Genomic DNA, 14617 nt, shown 5'->3' with positions numbered 1-14617 from the left:
TTTGTAAAATCACTTTGCTCTATCTACCTTTAAGCAGGTTCCAGGGATTGAACTTGGGTTGCCTGGCTTGTATGACAAGCTCCAATATCTACTGAGCCATCTTACCAGTCTTCCAAAACAACTTCTGACTACAACCTGTGGCAGTTTGTTTTGGTTCTGTTGTCTGTTGTCTATCTGGTTCGATGACTCAGGTGGATATGAAACCTTCCAAATGTATTTCTGGAGTAAAAGTAGGCCACCATCTTTATGCCTTACAGTGTAATTATTTCCTATTACTGTTGGTGAAATGAGCCGTTTGTGCTACCCCAGAGAAAAGAGGCAAGATAAATTCCCTCCAGTATGCAAATGGCAATATTTTATTTTCATTATTTTCATAAATCAGGAGTGACCTTTCTAGACAACTAGGCTTGCTACGTAATTATTGCCAGAATAAAAGAATGTTGGAGAGCCACAATTTGTAGAGTTCATTAACATTTAACTGGCTTATAGTTTTAAGCCATAGTAAAAAGAGAAGATATTGAGCCCAAAGTCAAGTTTATAGCCATGTCATTTGGAGATCTACATGAATAAGGCTCACTTGGATTAAGATAGTTTTTATTGTTTAGGAGGATATTATGCCATACTTAGTTTATTTTTTTTTCTGATAACATTATTGCAAACCAATTCTGCATTGAATTTAAGGAAACACATTTTCCCCCTCTTTTAGGGGGGAAGAATTTCTCTGTGTAGCCCTATCTGTACTGAAATTTACTCTCTAGACTGAGTTGGCCTCAAACTCAGAGATCCTCCTGCTTCTGTCTCCCAAGTTCTGGAATGTAAGACTTGTGTCAATATGCTCAGCTAAAATTTATTGTTGTAGTATTCTATGTGTACAAGTGTTTTCCCCACATGTATGTCTGTGTATCATATGTGTGCCTCGGAGTAGAGCTACAGACAGTTCTAAACTGCAGTTGGATACTGGGAATCAAACCTGGGTCCTTTGCAAGAGCTACAAACCGTATTAATCTCTGAGCCAACTCTCCAGACCTTCATTACTTTCATTACACTATGAGGTGTTCACTGTGCTCTCGCTATGGTGATTGCTGGTGGACTACATACAGTGCAGTGTATCAGATGGGTCTATGTGCTAGTCTATTGATTTTATTTTTAAGCAGTGTGTGTATATGTATGTAAGTGTGTGTGTGTGTGTGTGGGTGTATGTGGATGCATATGAGTGCAAGTGCCCACAGAAGCCAGAAGAAAGCATTAAATTGCTTAGACTTGGAGTTATAGGTGGCTGTGAGCTGTCCAGTTTGGGGGCAGGGATCAAAATGAAGGTTTTCTGAAAGCAGTGTGGAATCTTAAATGCCAAGTCATCCCTCCAGACCCAAGTCATCCCTCCAGACCCAAGTCATCCCTCCAGACCCAAGTCATCCCTCCAGACCCAAGTCATCCCTCTAGACCCAAGTCATCCCTCTAGACTCAAGTCATCCCTCTAGACTCAAGTCATCCCTCTAGACTCAAGTCATCCCTCTAGACCCAAGTCATCCCTCTAGACCCAAGTCATCCCTCTAGACTCAAGTCATCCCTCTAGACCCAAGTCATCTCTCTAGACCCAAGTCATCCCTCTAGACTCAAGTCATGCCTCCAGACTCCAGTCATCCCTCCAGACTCAAGATGCTTGTTCTTCCACTCAGATGATTTCATTAAGGAAAAAGCAGACAAACAACAAAAACCTAGGGGTTGATTCTGGAACTTGGTTGCAGTATTTTTAAAAAGTAGACTCAACCAATTCCAGTACATGACCACTCCATGTGGTTCCCTGGCTCTCTCTGACCTGGGTGGTCACTCCCATACTAGTTCTGGCATTGTCAGGACATATGGAACTAACATTAATTTATCTCTGATTAGTATCCCTCTCCTGGCTGCCTCCCTGTTAGTCGGGAACTCTGCACACATTCCATGCAGCCATCCCTTGGTTCCTGTCGTGTCTATAGTCACACAGTTCCCTTTGTGAGTCATTACCACACCAGGCCCACACATCCCATTTTCATGGCAGGCTTGGTGTATTTCACCACTGCTTCTTCTCTTGAACTCAGTTGAGTCGCTAGGTGAAGGAGAACACGGTGCAATAATCTCTGATCCAATTAAAATGATATAATTTGACCACCTAGACAAGTCAAATCATCCTATAAAATTCCATTCCTTATAAAATATTCATTGCAACCTATATCTATGCAGAGGTGTGCAAAGATGGTCTTCTGTGTCTTCCACTGTGTTCTCTCCTTCTTCTCCTCTCTTCCCCTTTCTAAAACTTTGTTCCTGCCTCCCCTCCCTCTCATCCAATGTCAGGCCCTGTTTTATCTTGTACCCGCCTTATCATTTGCTTTAGTGAAAAATCACATTAGATCAGAAACTTAATTGTCCTCTCTTTAATTGGTTGCATCTCCTCCCCTCCTCCTCCTTCTACTCCTCTCTTCTCCACTCCCCTCCCCTTCTTTCCACTCCTTTCCCCTCCCTCTACTCCCCTTCTTTTTTCTGTCTGGTTTGTTGTTTCACGAGGTAGAGTCTTGCTCTGTATCCATGGCTGCTCTCAACCATGCAATGTGCATACCAGGCTGGCCTCTCCCTTGTGACCCTCTTGTCTCAGGCTCACAAGAACTGGGATTTTATTTTTTATGGCAGTTCTGACATCATTTCCTTTTATCTCTTTCTGTTTTAGTTCAATAAATCATCTTTACTATCATGAGCTCTCACTGATAAAGAATGCATACAAGACAACATATCTTAAGACAACGGGAAATGTACAGCGAAGCCCATCTTCAAGGGTTTTGACAATCATGCATCCTCCCAGAGAGTTATATTTTTTCCTTTCACGCTTTCTTTCAAATGGTCAGAGCCACACTGTGTCGAGAGTTACTGTGCTCACCCTGGCAGCACACTGCTTTGTGGGTTCTCTCTCTCCATTCTCACTTTAGCATCTAGTTATGTCTTCAATGCCAACAGTCATTTTGAAGTTGTTAAGTGCTGAAACTATTCTCATCTCACAACTACAGCTTGCAACAGAAGAATGCCACCACCACCCCAAATATTTACCTAATCTCTGAACAAATGGTTACATAGTCTCTGAACGTCTTGCCCTTATCAGGATGTCATTAGCATCTGCTGCTGGACAGATCCACTTTGCTCCAGAACTCAGTAAAACTGATAAGAGGAGGGACACATGGTGTTCATCTGTTCCGAGCATTAACCTTTGACTTTAATCTTGTACCTCTGACAATGAGCCTGGTGTTCCCCAGAGAAAGCTTAGCTGAGACTATACATGTTGAAAGCCTTCAGAAGATAGTGCACTGATTTCACCTTGTGCTAGAGCTGTTGACCAAGACATGGCTAAAAATCCTAGATTGCTGCTTGGGACAACCTGAGGTTTCTTGACTCACTAGCATTTTCCAGCATATACAGGCACATTTGGACAGAGTGCTCATCCTCTCTTCAGAGGCAGGTAGAGTAGCCCTTCTCCAAGATGATAGGAACCAGAAATGTTGCACATTGAGGAGTGTTTTTAAATGCTTAGGTACATAATAAGATGAGTTCCAGGAGATGCGGCTGAGCTCTAAACACAGAAACTGCTCATTCCATAGGCCTGCACACAGATGATGATTTTTGCATTATTTTGTGTGTGTGTGTGTGTGTGTGTGTGTGTGTGTCAGCCATTTGATCTTGACCCTATCACCTGAAACCAGGTGTGGAAGTATTTGAACTTGTTAAGCTATGTCAGTGATCAAGAAGTTTCAAATTCAGGAGCATTTTCCAATTTTGTGAGTAATCTTGATTATTCTATAATGTAGATATAGGCAGCGTTGAGTATCTTCCAAATGGCAGGGTCAGGACCGTCAAGGTTGCTCAAGGTCTGGAGTGGAAAAGAGATAGATTCGGTAAGGGTAAGAGGATTCCCTGTGCATTCAGAAGGAACACATACACACACACAAACACACACACACACACACACACAAGAAAACAGCAGATGTAGAAAGAGAAGTGCTTTCAATTCAGGATGGACCAGGACTCTTGTCCAGCCTGTTGTTGGAGTAAGGGCAAGAGCAGATGTCAGCCAGATTCCGTCCCAGCACAGGGTGCCATTCTTTGGGACACCATTGGGAGAACACCTGCCAGGATGCTGACAGGTGTGAAGCCTCCAGGAGGAATTAGGGAGAGCAGAGCATGTATTGCCTGGGGAAGCTAAGACGTAGCACACAGCAGCTCCTTTTAAATTGTCAGTTTTCTGTGCCAGGGCTAGGAATTTCACTGTTGCCTTGTGGGGCAGAAGGAAGATAAATGGATGTATGTTCCAGAGGCAGAGTGAGGATTAGAACTTCTCAGAATGTTCTGGGAGTTTTCTCCTGACAAAGCGTGCAGTTTCTCTCATGTCTTCTGAGAAGGCAGAGGATTGATTTAGGTATTGGGAGAGGGGATGAAAGTTGAGTCAGGTGACTTTTAAAATTCATTTTGCCTCTGGTTTATAATTACTGTTTCTCTTGCCTCCTGCCTCAAGGTATATGTGGCAGGCACAGTATCACAGAGTCCTAATGTTGTATCTTGCCATAAGTCTTTGCTGCTTCCAAGTTGCCAGCAATTATAATTAATATTCTGAGTTAACAGGATTCATTTATTACACAGCTGATTCTGTGATATCTACTATTCATTATGTAATGGATAGCAGGGCTTTTCATGATTCTCGTTGGAACTGGTGTCCTCATTTACTGTCCCCTGTGAGCCAGTTGGACAAAGACCTGCCACTCTAAGTAATGGAGGTAACAGGCATCTGGGAGTCTGTAGGGTGGGACAGAAACTGCCAGAGCCCCGAGCTGCACTGACACTGAAGTAGCCGGTCTGAGCCCGTGCATACTCGGACACTGCCTTTTATATCCTTACTTAAATAGCTTCATTCAGTGCACCAAGATTAAGCAGATGTTTGCCACACATTTAGCCTTGAAATTTCTTCCACTAAGTCTAGTATGGATTATGAAGTGACTTCATGATCTATTTTTTTATTATGGGACTTCAAACCTAAACCACAGGCGGAAGCTTGCTTCTGTATAAGGTACAGAAGGGTATCTTGCAGGCCATCCTTCTTGTTTTCCGCTCTCACACCAGTGTTTTGGGGGAAACTGTCTCATTTTAATTTTTGAACAAATTATTATTTCTATTTAAACATACTGAGTCCTTGCAGGGATCCTATTAAAGTTTTCAAGGCAAGGTGAATGAATTCTCTGAGTTCAGTGTTCATCTGGGAAAATATGAATTTTAAATTTCTTTATTTCAATTGTCTTCTACCAACATTAAGTTTCTTCTAGAGAGCAGCGTTTGTATCTGTACTGGTAAAGCATTGTTAATATCAAACAACATTGTTCAAAGTCCCACAGTTCCCAATCGAAAGCGTCAAATCACACTCAGGTGGTGTTTGTGGTAATGCATCTTACTTCATTTCAGATTTCTGGTTGTAACTTACATCGCCTCTCTGTCTTCCCTTGTAGGTGGCTGCCTCTTTGACGAGCCACACAGCACATGTGGGTACAGCCAAGCTGACAATGATGACTTCAATTGGGAGCAGGTGAACACCTTGACCAAACCGACCTCTGACCCATGGATGCCATCAGGTTTGCCCTCCATCTTCAGTGTTCTTTCTGAAATGGGGGTGGGCATCTCATAGTCATGGGACACCATCACTGGGTACTGGTGAAGGCAGTTGTCTGTCTGTCTCTGAGCCCTGTTCTCCTTGGCTGGTCAACCAGGCAGGGTAGTGTATATAAGAAAGGCAGCTACAGGAGTTTAGCCTGGCATCTCTCTCTGGAAAGCTACTTATGGTCCACTCTCTGCATCTTTGGGTGCACTTAGCCGAATTAGTGGACGTCATTCAGATGATTCTTTCTCGAGCAGTCGGTGTGGGAACAGTTAGATGTCTCTCCTGGAATTATGTGTCGAGGATGGGACTCTAGCACCTTGAAGCATGCCTCCTTTCCCAGTGTCAGAGCCTCAGGGCTCTCTTGTCCTGGAAATCTTGATCCCGACAGTGTTGGGAGAATGCAGTGAGACTGCCGGCTGGATGTGGGTTTTGTTTGTTTGTTTGTTTGGGTTTTGATTTGTTGTCTCTTCTCCCCGACAAAGAAGTGCTTAGTGAACTTTATCCTAAGTAAAACTACTTACTTCACTAAGCATCAATCAGAATTTTTTTTTTGAAAGAGCAGGAAGAGGATGACTGGTCTAGTCACTGCACTGTCTGACTATTTTAAGGGGACTCTCTTTCCAGGCTGTGACCTTCGCAGTCCTTTTAAGGTTTTAGATTTGCAGAATCACTATTTAAAATTGGCTGATGAATGTGCCATTTAAAACTGAAACTGATAAAAACCTAGTATTGAAATTTAGGTTTCAGATAAAGTACATATTTTTATGAAATATATAAATATAAAGCTTTTCATTAATGTGCCTACATGCAGCGGTAATTAAATTTTGTGTGTAATCTTGTAGAGGAACCTTCAGAGCATGAGGTAGAATTTAATGTTGTTCTTAATAAGCTTTAATAATTATGATGACCACCATGGTCTTCCCTCTCCTTTCCTTAATTCCTTATAATTTCCAAGTCAGGAACCCTAATCTCTTTAGCTGGGTGGCTTTTTGAGGCTTCAGAAGCTTCCAGAGCCTTGTTTGGTGCCAGGATCACCTTCTCCTTGGCTGCCTTTCCCTGTCTCTTGAGCATGCCTGTCACTGCTGCCGTGAGAGGTGACTAACCCCAGTCTCTTACTTCTCTTATTTGTGATTGGTCCTTCCTGCACAGTGGTGGAAAGTTGGACCTGGTAGATCTGTCCATGCGAGCACAGCCATTGCTGAGACCACATCTGTCTACTCATGAAGTCTGTGCCTTTCTAGCTCTGTCTCTGCCTGAGCTGCACCCCAAGCCTCCAGTTTGTAAACTGTTGGAGTGAGGTGTCTGCTTCCATCACTGTGGCCCATCCACTGATAAAATAGCCTAAATAGTGCAGAATCCTCTTCCACATGTGCTGATTCTATTTGAGTCATAAGATAAACACCTCCCTGTTTAAAAGAGATGCTTGCACCTAGCCTGACAACCTGAATTCAGTATCCAGACCCACATGATAGAAGGAGAGATCCAACTTCAGAGAATTCTCTTCTCTCTCATTGTAGGAAACAAACTTAAGTTTAGAAGTCTAGATACATATGCGTGTGTGTGTGTGTGTGTGTGTGTGTGTGTGTGTGTATGTATGGAGAGGCAGAGATACAGAGAGTCACATACATGCTACAGACACAATAATAAATCTGTAAATATAATAACCAACTGTTAACATTGCTTATGGTCAACGGATAGCAGAGAGTACCGGTGGCTTGGGTTACCCACATGGGCTAAGTTGTTTAAGGCTTCCTTTAACAAAACAATTGGATTTGTTCTCATGCCAATACTTGTTCTGCTACATGTAGGCTGATGCTGTATTGACTTCATACACAGTTGCCCTGTTGGCCAAATGTAGCCCAAAGACTGTTTCAATGTGGCTTGTCAGCTAGAAATGGTGTCTCCATTTTAAAGTGACTGGAAACTTTTAAAAGGATAATAGTATTTGGGAAATAAGAATGACACATTTCGGTGTCCATGGAGTTTATTGTCACACAGCCGTGGCTATTCTCAGAAACAGTGTACCAAAGCTTAAGTTCCGTGGTCAGATCTTCAGGGCTGGGGCAGAGAGCAGTACACAGAACTGTGTCTCTCAACCTCAGCGTTACTGGGGCAGTAAGCACTCCCAACCTCGGCTGTTTCAGACCGTGATTCTTTTTTATTCCTGTAGTCACATTATGAGGATTAACTGTAGCATGGCTTTACATTTCCTCTCATCACCTGTTTCTGTGGTTTTCTGGCCACTGCTTGTCTCTCTCCTAGAGCCTTAGTCTTGGCTGCACTCCTGTGGTTCCCATTAGCAAACAACCCATCAAAATGAATCTCAAAATGATGGCAGCCTAAAGTATTATTCTAATTTTAGCCCATGATGCTACTCTGTCCTTTCTGAAGTCAAAGGTAGGGTTTGTTCCTTGGTGTCTTCCATGTGTGAGGCTATTTATAACCACATTTTAAAAAGTGAACTCAGTCTGGAGCTTTATCTAAACTGACTTGATCTCTCCTTGAGCTGATGGCACCTCTCTGGAAGCCCATGCTAAATAAAGACAAATACCAAGTGTCCTGTAACGTTGTGTAGTTAAATTCGAAGCTTCTATGGTAGGCTCCGAGCCTTAATGATTTTCCTAACGGCAAAACAAAAATAAGCTAACTGTCCTCTCATTGATAACTGTGTGGCTTGTTTCATACGAGTTGATCCTCTTCATTAGCACTGAGGGGAATTTTAAATGTCTATCATAAAGATTGCTACTCTGACCCTGGGAACTCAGATTCAAACCCAAATAAGAGCCTGGTGTATTTTGTTAGCACTGTGGCTTCTGGCCTGGCAGTGCACGTCATATCCTGGGAGTATCACGTAGGCAGTTGTCCTAAGAAGTATTTTATGACCACAGAATATGTACTTATGGCTGGACTGTGGTCCATGTTTATATAGTGTCTGACTATATAATATCTGTAACTTACTACTTTAATTCTAAACAGTGGATGTGGAGTGAACTCGGGGCCTAGTACATGCTAGACAAATGTTCTACCCTTGAGCTATAGCCACCCCCCTGCCATTTTTATCCTTTTGAAAAAAGGTTTCATTGATTTATCTAAGCTGGATTTGAACTCACTCTGTGGTCCCATGCAAACCTCAACTTGTTATTCTTCTGTCAGCCTCCAGAGGGTGCACTATTACTCCAGACATTGAGGAGTCAGTGATTGACAGCATGTGCTGCTCTTGCAGAGGACCTGGGTTCAGTCTCCTCGCCTATAGTGGACCTTGCACAACTGCCTATAACTCCAGCTCCAGGGAATGAAACCCACTTTGGACCTTCCCACATACCTGTGCTCAAAACTCAAAAGCACCCCCCCCACACACACATGCATGTTAAAACAATAAATCTTTTAAAATTTGATGTTTATTTTTTAAATATCTTTTAATACTAATTTGAAATTATTAATAATAAACTATATTCTGTGACTGAAAGGAGTGACTGAAACATAATAAAGACAATATTATGGTCTGTAGTAGCTTTTTATGTCAAAGCAAATTCAAAGCGCAAGTACCTGGTATTCATAGAATCTATGTTCACGTCCACACTGTTTAAGATACTATTTCTATAGGGTATAGTTCTTAAGGTTACTATTATGAGGTTGACTTAGGCCCTGTTGCAGGGATTCGGAGGTGGGGGAGGAGGAAATTATCCTGCTGGTTCTCAGGGAGTGTGGCTTTCAATTGCCAAAGGTCCTTTTACTTTCTTGCCTTGGCTTTATCTGCTGGGAGTGATGCTGGAGACAGACTCAGGACTGAATCATGGCTGGCTGTGGTACCCAACCCAAGGCAGGGAGAAAGAAGTGCCCGGCAGAGGGGTGATAGACACTTTTAGTGTGATGACCCAGAAAATAGAAAAATGACTAGGCGTCTTGTTTAGCATCAGCTGCACATTGGGGAGGATGCTGCACGGACAGGGTAATTGACCATTTCTCTTTGGGTGCACTTGCCAGGCATGTGCTCCACTGCTGGGATAGCCTCCCCATTTGTTTGCACTCTGCGTCTCCTGTGGTGTTCTGTGAATAATGAAGGGGATGCTGTGAGACCAGGAAGGCCATTTGTCCCCTTGAGTCTCAGTGTGTATCCGTGTATCCGTAAGGAATACTTTTGTCACTAAATACACAAACATTTGTTTAATTATCTCACTGATTCTTCAATCAGCTGCCCCATCAGCTGCCCCTCTACAGATGTTAATTAAACACCTGCCATGTGCCAGGCATTGTCCTGTGAGCTGAACAGAGATGCTTCCCCAGAGCCTCCTTCCATTCTAGGTCTGACTGGATGGGCCAAAGGTCACATGCTGTAAAGCCTGTTTGCTCTTGTTTATCTGGAAGGTGGTAAATATTTAAATGAGGATGTCAGATTCAGCTCATCATACTTATCACTCATCCACATGATGTTCCCTTTGGCTTTCCTAAATGCTTTGTCCCTTAACCGAACCAGAAGGAATGGTGGGAAAGGGAAAGAGTGTAAATCACAGGTGAGTGGCTGTACTCACTGGTCAGTCTGTCCCATCAGACAAAATAAGCTTGTGCAGACAGATGATTCTAGCAGTTGACACACTTGGCCTGTGAGCTTTGTGTAATTTGATCCTTGTGGTGGTCCCAGGAGCCTGGGTGGCAATCTCCATACACTACATGAATCAGACATCCAGAGACGTAGATCCTTTGCTTTTCAGACCGTCCTTAGATGACCTTGTAAAGATGCACATGTGGCAAGGATATAGGTGTTCAATCTAGGTGCTGTCTCTAAGCATTGTCAAGCGAGCATGAAAACTGCCTATTGTGGGACTGTCTGTACACCCTGAAAGAACCTGCCCTGTCCCTTCATAAGACCCTCGTGTAAGTCCTTAAGCTCTTAGTACCACCTTTATTCAGTCATATGGTCAGCTTGCCTTATCTGTAGGCTCCATATTCATGGGTACATTGCAGACAGACAGGATTCAAATAGAATTATCTCTACTGGCCTTGCACAGAGGTATTTTTTTCCTTCTCATTTTTTTTAACAATAAAGTTTATGTGTCACTGGTTATTTATTATAACTCAGGTGGGGTTGGCATAAATACGTGGCATAAAATGACAGTGTGCACAGTGAATATTGTAGCCCTTAATGTAGAGGACTTGAACATCAGTGATCTGGGTATTACTGAGGGGTTCTGAAACAAATCCCTTGTGGATATCCAGGCACAGCTGTATTTGTCTGTAGAATGACTTCCATGAGGCTGGCCCTCAGCAGACCAGCAGCTGAGTCTTTCTTCCTGCTGATTATAACCAACCGAGGAGACAGGCCCGTGACCAATACATAGTGAGAACATAACTAATGGTGCACAGTATTTGAGGCCAAGAGCAAATTCTAAAGATGGGATCAGGTTTCAGTCATCCTGGGAATGATAGGTGGTGCCTGTTTTACTGAATAAAGACATAAATTGAGGCAGGGCCAGGAAGCCATGGAGGCCAAGTGTGTGAGTGTGGGGCGGGGTGGGCAGGAACAAAGAGGTAATCTTTGCAGGGCTAATGAAGGCAGATTATACAAGACCTTGAAAGCTATGAGATATTAAGAACCTGCCTCAGAACCGGCCATGAGAAAATCTACAGGTTCATATCAGGATCTCAGCCTCATTCTCAGCCCAGTATAGTGTTAAAGAAATGCCACCTCTCTCTTCCTCCCCTTCTTTGTCTTCTTCTTCCTTTTCCTCTTCCTCCTTCTCTTCTTCCTGCTCGTCTTCTTCTTCTTTTTCCCTCATCTTCTTTCTTCCCCTGCCCCTCTTTATCCTCTCCTCACCCCTTTCTTCCTCCTCCTCCATCCTTCTTCTATTCTCTTCACCCCTCCCCAGTTCCCTTCTTCCTTTTCCGTGAGTTTAATGTAAACTCATTGCTCAGCTTGCCTTCAACTCTGTAGCATAGGTAGCTCATGCCAACTTCTTATTGTCTTTTTTGAAAGACACAGAGTGAAGAATAGAACTTAGATATCTTTGTGAAGCTTTTGAACAGATTCATAAGAATCTGAAAAGAGCCTTTGAGAGTAGTGACATTTATTACTGTGGTGTTGAAAGTCAAGGTGCACAAACCACTGTCTGTGGGACATGCTTCCTTTGTGTTTCCAGCTTTAACTTTGTCATAAAACTCAGCACAGTGATTGTGTTGAGTCTTGAATTATTGTAGTTGTGTGTGGATATTTTTAGTCACTTAACTCAGGACACAGAAGGGGGTTTGTTCTTGACTCTTCCATGCAAGCCTTCCATTCTGTGACTTCCAAAGAGCATTCTTTATCTCTGAAGAAACTCATGTCACCAGAAGAGAATTAAAATGAGTTTCCACTTTGAACTGTGAGTCTGAGACAGTGGTTAGGGCTGTATCCTGTCGGCAGTCTCTGCAGAATGGAGAGAAACAACTTGGGGTGCTGATGAACACAGTCAGGCAGTTTAACTCAGTGATTGAGGGAGAATGCCTGGCTCTGTCTGCCTCATGTCCAGGTGGTGTGATTAAGTGACCTCTCATGGTGGCCCTCACTGGCTATGTAACTGTGTAACTGTGATACTTCTGGCTACATGAGGATTTTGGATATGGCTGTAGGTGATGGATCACATTTTTCATTAATTAGAAAAGAAATGATTTGAATTTCTTTGAATTATATATGATTTGGATTTTTGCCCAACTAGAAATTGTGATAAAATATAGAAAACATTAAATTGGCCATTTTGACATTTAAAATTTTATTTTTTGGAAATTATATTGCAACATTTCCCTCTGCCCCTTTCTTCCTCCAAACCTTCTCACATAGGGTTCTTGCTTTCATGGCCTATTCGGTTCACTAATTGTTATTGTTGTTGGTGGTGGTGGTCATGGTAGTAGTATGTGTGTGTGTGTGTGTGTGTGTGTGTATTCCTGAATACATAAATATAGTCTTCTTGGTGCAAATAATGTTATGTGAATTTCAGGACTGTTCACATGATGTTATGTGTAAGGTCTTCAGGTCTAGACAGTGATATGTGTGATCATTTGGTTTTAGTAAACGAACTGGTGTTCTCATCCATGGGAAAGATTATTTCTCAGTTCTAGCTGAAGAGCCTCTGGGTGCTGAGTCTGAGTACATAGCATCTTCAGCAATAGAAACTTACCTTTCATTTTTGGAGACAGGTGTCTCCAAAAACAAAGACAATAGCAGTAGTATATAATGTGTTGGAAGTCTCTTGGACAGCCCTGACCACCATCTTAAAAGAGTTTCTTGTGTCTGTTGTCTGTCAACTGATCTTTGGTTCTTGGAGCAAGCATTGACAGCCTAGATGAAAAAAAAATTGCTTAAAGTATATGCATATATTTATATGCTGACTTTCCTGTATCTTAGAAATTTTTACGTAGTTAATAGTTCCTTATGACTTTCCCACACATCCTTACTGCTATTTTACCCTCATCCTTTCTTCTAAATTATAGCGCCATCAACCCCATTTTCTCACTTCCTCATCAGATCATGTGTACCTTGGTGTTCTCCTCCCTGTCAGTCTCTACCCCAGCAATGGGTCCATTTTCCCTTTATTCCAGGATATGTACTTGTTGTCTGTGCCCTGGACTACTGTCACCTGACCCTATGTGCCCTTAGGGGTTGGAGGTGAGGTGGCAAGGAGTCAAGGACAGACTCCTGGAGCAGGTGACAAAGGCTGCAGCAGCTCATCTGAGCAGTGCTGCGGGTTCCTTCAATACCCTCCACCTGTTGGTCCTGAGAAAGCATCTCTTCTAAATGGCAGCTCCTGATTGGCTGGCATTGTCTGCACCAGCAATCCTTGGTCTCTCAGGCAGTCCTCAATTAGGTCCTCCTGCAGGAGATGCTTTTGGGGCTGCGCAGCCTCTGGTGTTTACACAGGGGCGGCTCTGTCATTCCTGCTATATGTGCTCATATCTGAAGGCTTGTCCCACTGAACTCTGGAAGCCAGTGTAAAGCTTTTCTTCTTTAAGTTGCCTTTTTCAGAGTGTGTTATCAGAGCCAGGGGAAAAGAAGCTAAAATAATGTTGCTATTTCATCGCCTTGATATGCAAAAGCTTTAGAGATTCAGATTGATACTGTTCCCAACACTGCTACAATGCTTGCTGGTTAACTTGTTTCATTTGGGCCAGTGGAAGCCACTCTGGAAACACATATGCCAATAGTGTCTTCTTAACAGTCCTCGGGTGTTTTCCATTAAAGTTCTTCTAAATTCCTGTCTTGAATACTTGGAAATTAACAAAACATAAGAATAGTGATTAACTCTGTTTAAGATATTTGCTAAAAAGTATACAAATCTGCCTCTGTATATAAATAAGCACTGTAATGGTTTTACTTCTTGCTTAATTTCCTGTAAAATTATCCAAAATGCCATTATCAGCGAGATGTGAGGCCAAGTAATCGAATAAACAGGGAGGCCAAATGTGGCAGATGCTGCAAATGGAGCCGGCATTTGAGTAGAAAGAGAGATGAGGACCAGAGAGATTAGGTGATGGTAGCTTGTTATACTTGGCTCCAGGACAGCATGCTGAGAATTTGGAGAGTGGTAGGGTCCTTGCTGTTCCACCTCTATGCTCTATGGGGGAAAGGCTGATGCTAAACATGGCCTACTTATAAGAAATGTAAAACCTACTCTAAGTGATGGGAAACAGGGCCTAAGGTTAAGATTTAGGACCCAGAAATATCTCCATTCATCCTTTGAGCAGATTCCTAATAGACAACAAAAACTGGGGTAAGCAAATTGGAAGACCATGTCCTCAGGACAAGAAAGCCTGAGGCCTAGATGTTTGTCTCCAGGGCCTAGGGAAGTTGGTAGGAGCCTGTCTCTCTGTGAATGCATGTGTGGAGTCAGACAGGCTTGGGTCGGAGGGTGTTGCTCTATCTGGGTAGACCCGGGTAGCAGGTCAGTGGTAGTCCTGATAAGCCTTCATGCAGGCAAAGTAGGGAAT

General features: G+C 42.9%; 1 protein-coding gene across 1 annotated transcript in view; it reads left to right on the top strand.

The window, feature by feature from the left end:
• Positions 1-14617, top strand: part of PTPRM (protein tyrosine phosphatase receptor type M) — a gene marked incomplete at its 3' end in the record, with an annotated part of 489137 nt that overhangs the window by 146021 nt on the left and 328499 nt on the right. Inside the window, exon 2 of the mRNA XM_080936340.1 lies at positions 5514-5636. Coding sequence (XP_080792466.1) covers positions 5514-5636 — 123 coding nt within the window. The remainder of the gene's footprint in view (positions 1-5513; positions 5637-14617) is intronic.

The sequence above is a fragment of the Micromys minutus genome, assembly GCF_963924665.1.
Source record: "Micromys minutus genome assembly, chromosome: 23".
Classification (NCBI taxonomy): Eukaryota; Metazoa; Chordata; class Mammalia; order Rodentia; family Muridae; genus Micromys; species Micromys minutus.
Note: the sequence above shows the minus strand (reverse complement) of the source record. Positions and strands in the feature narration are given on the sequence as shown.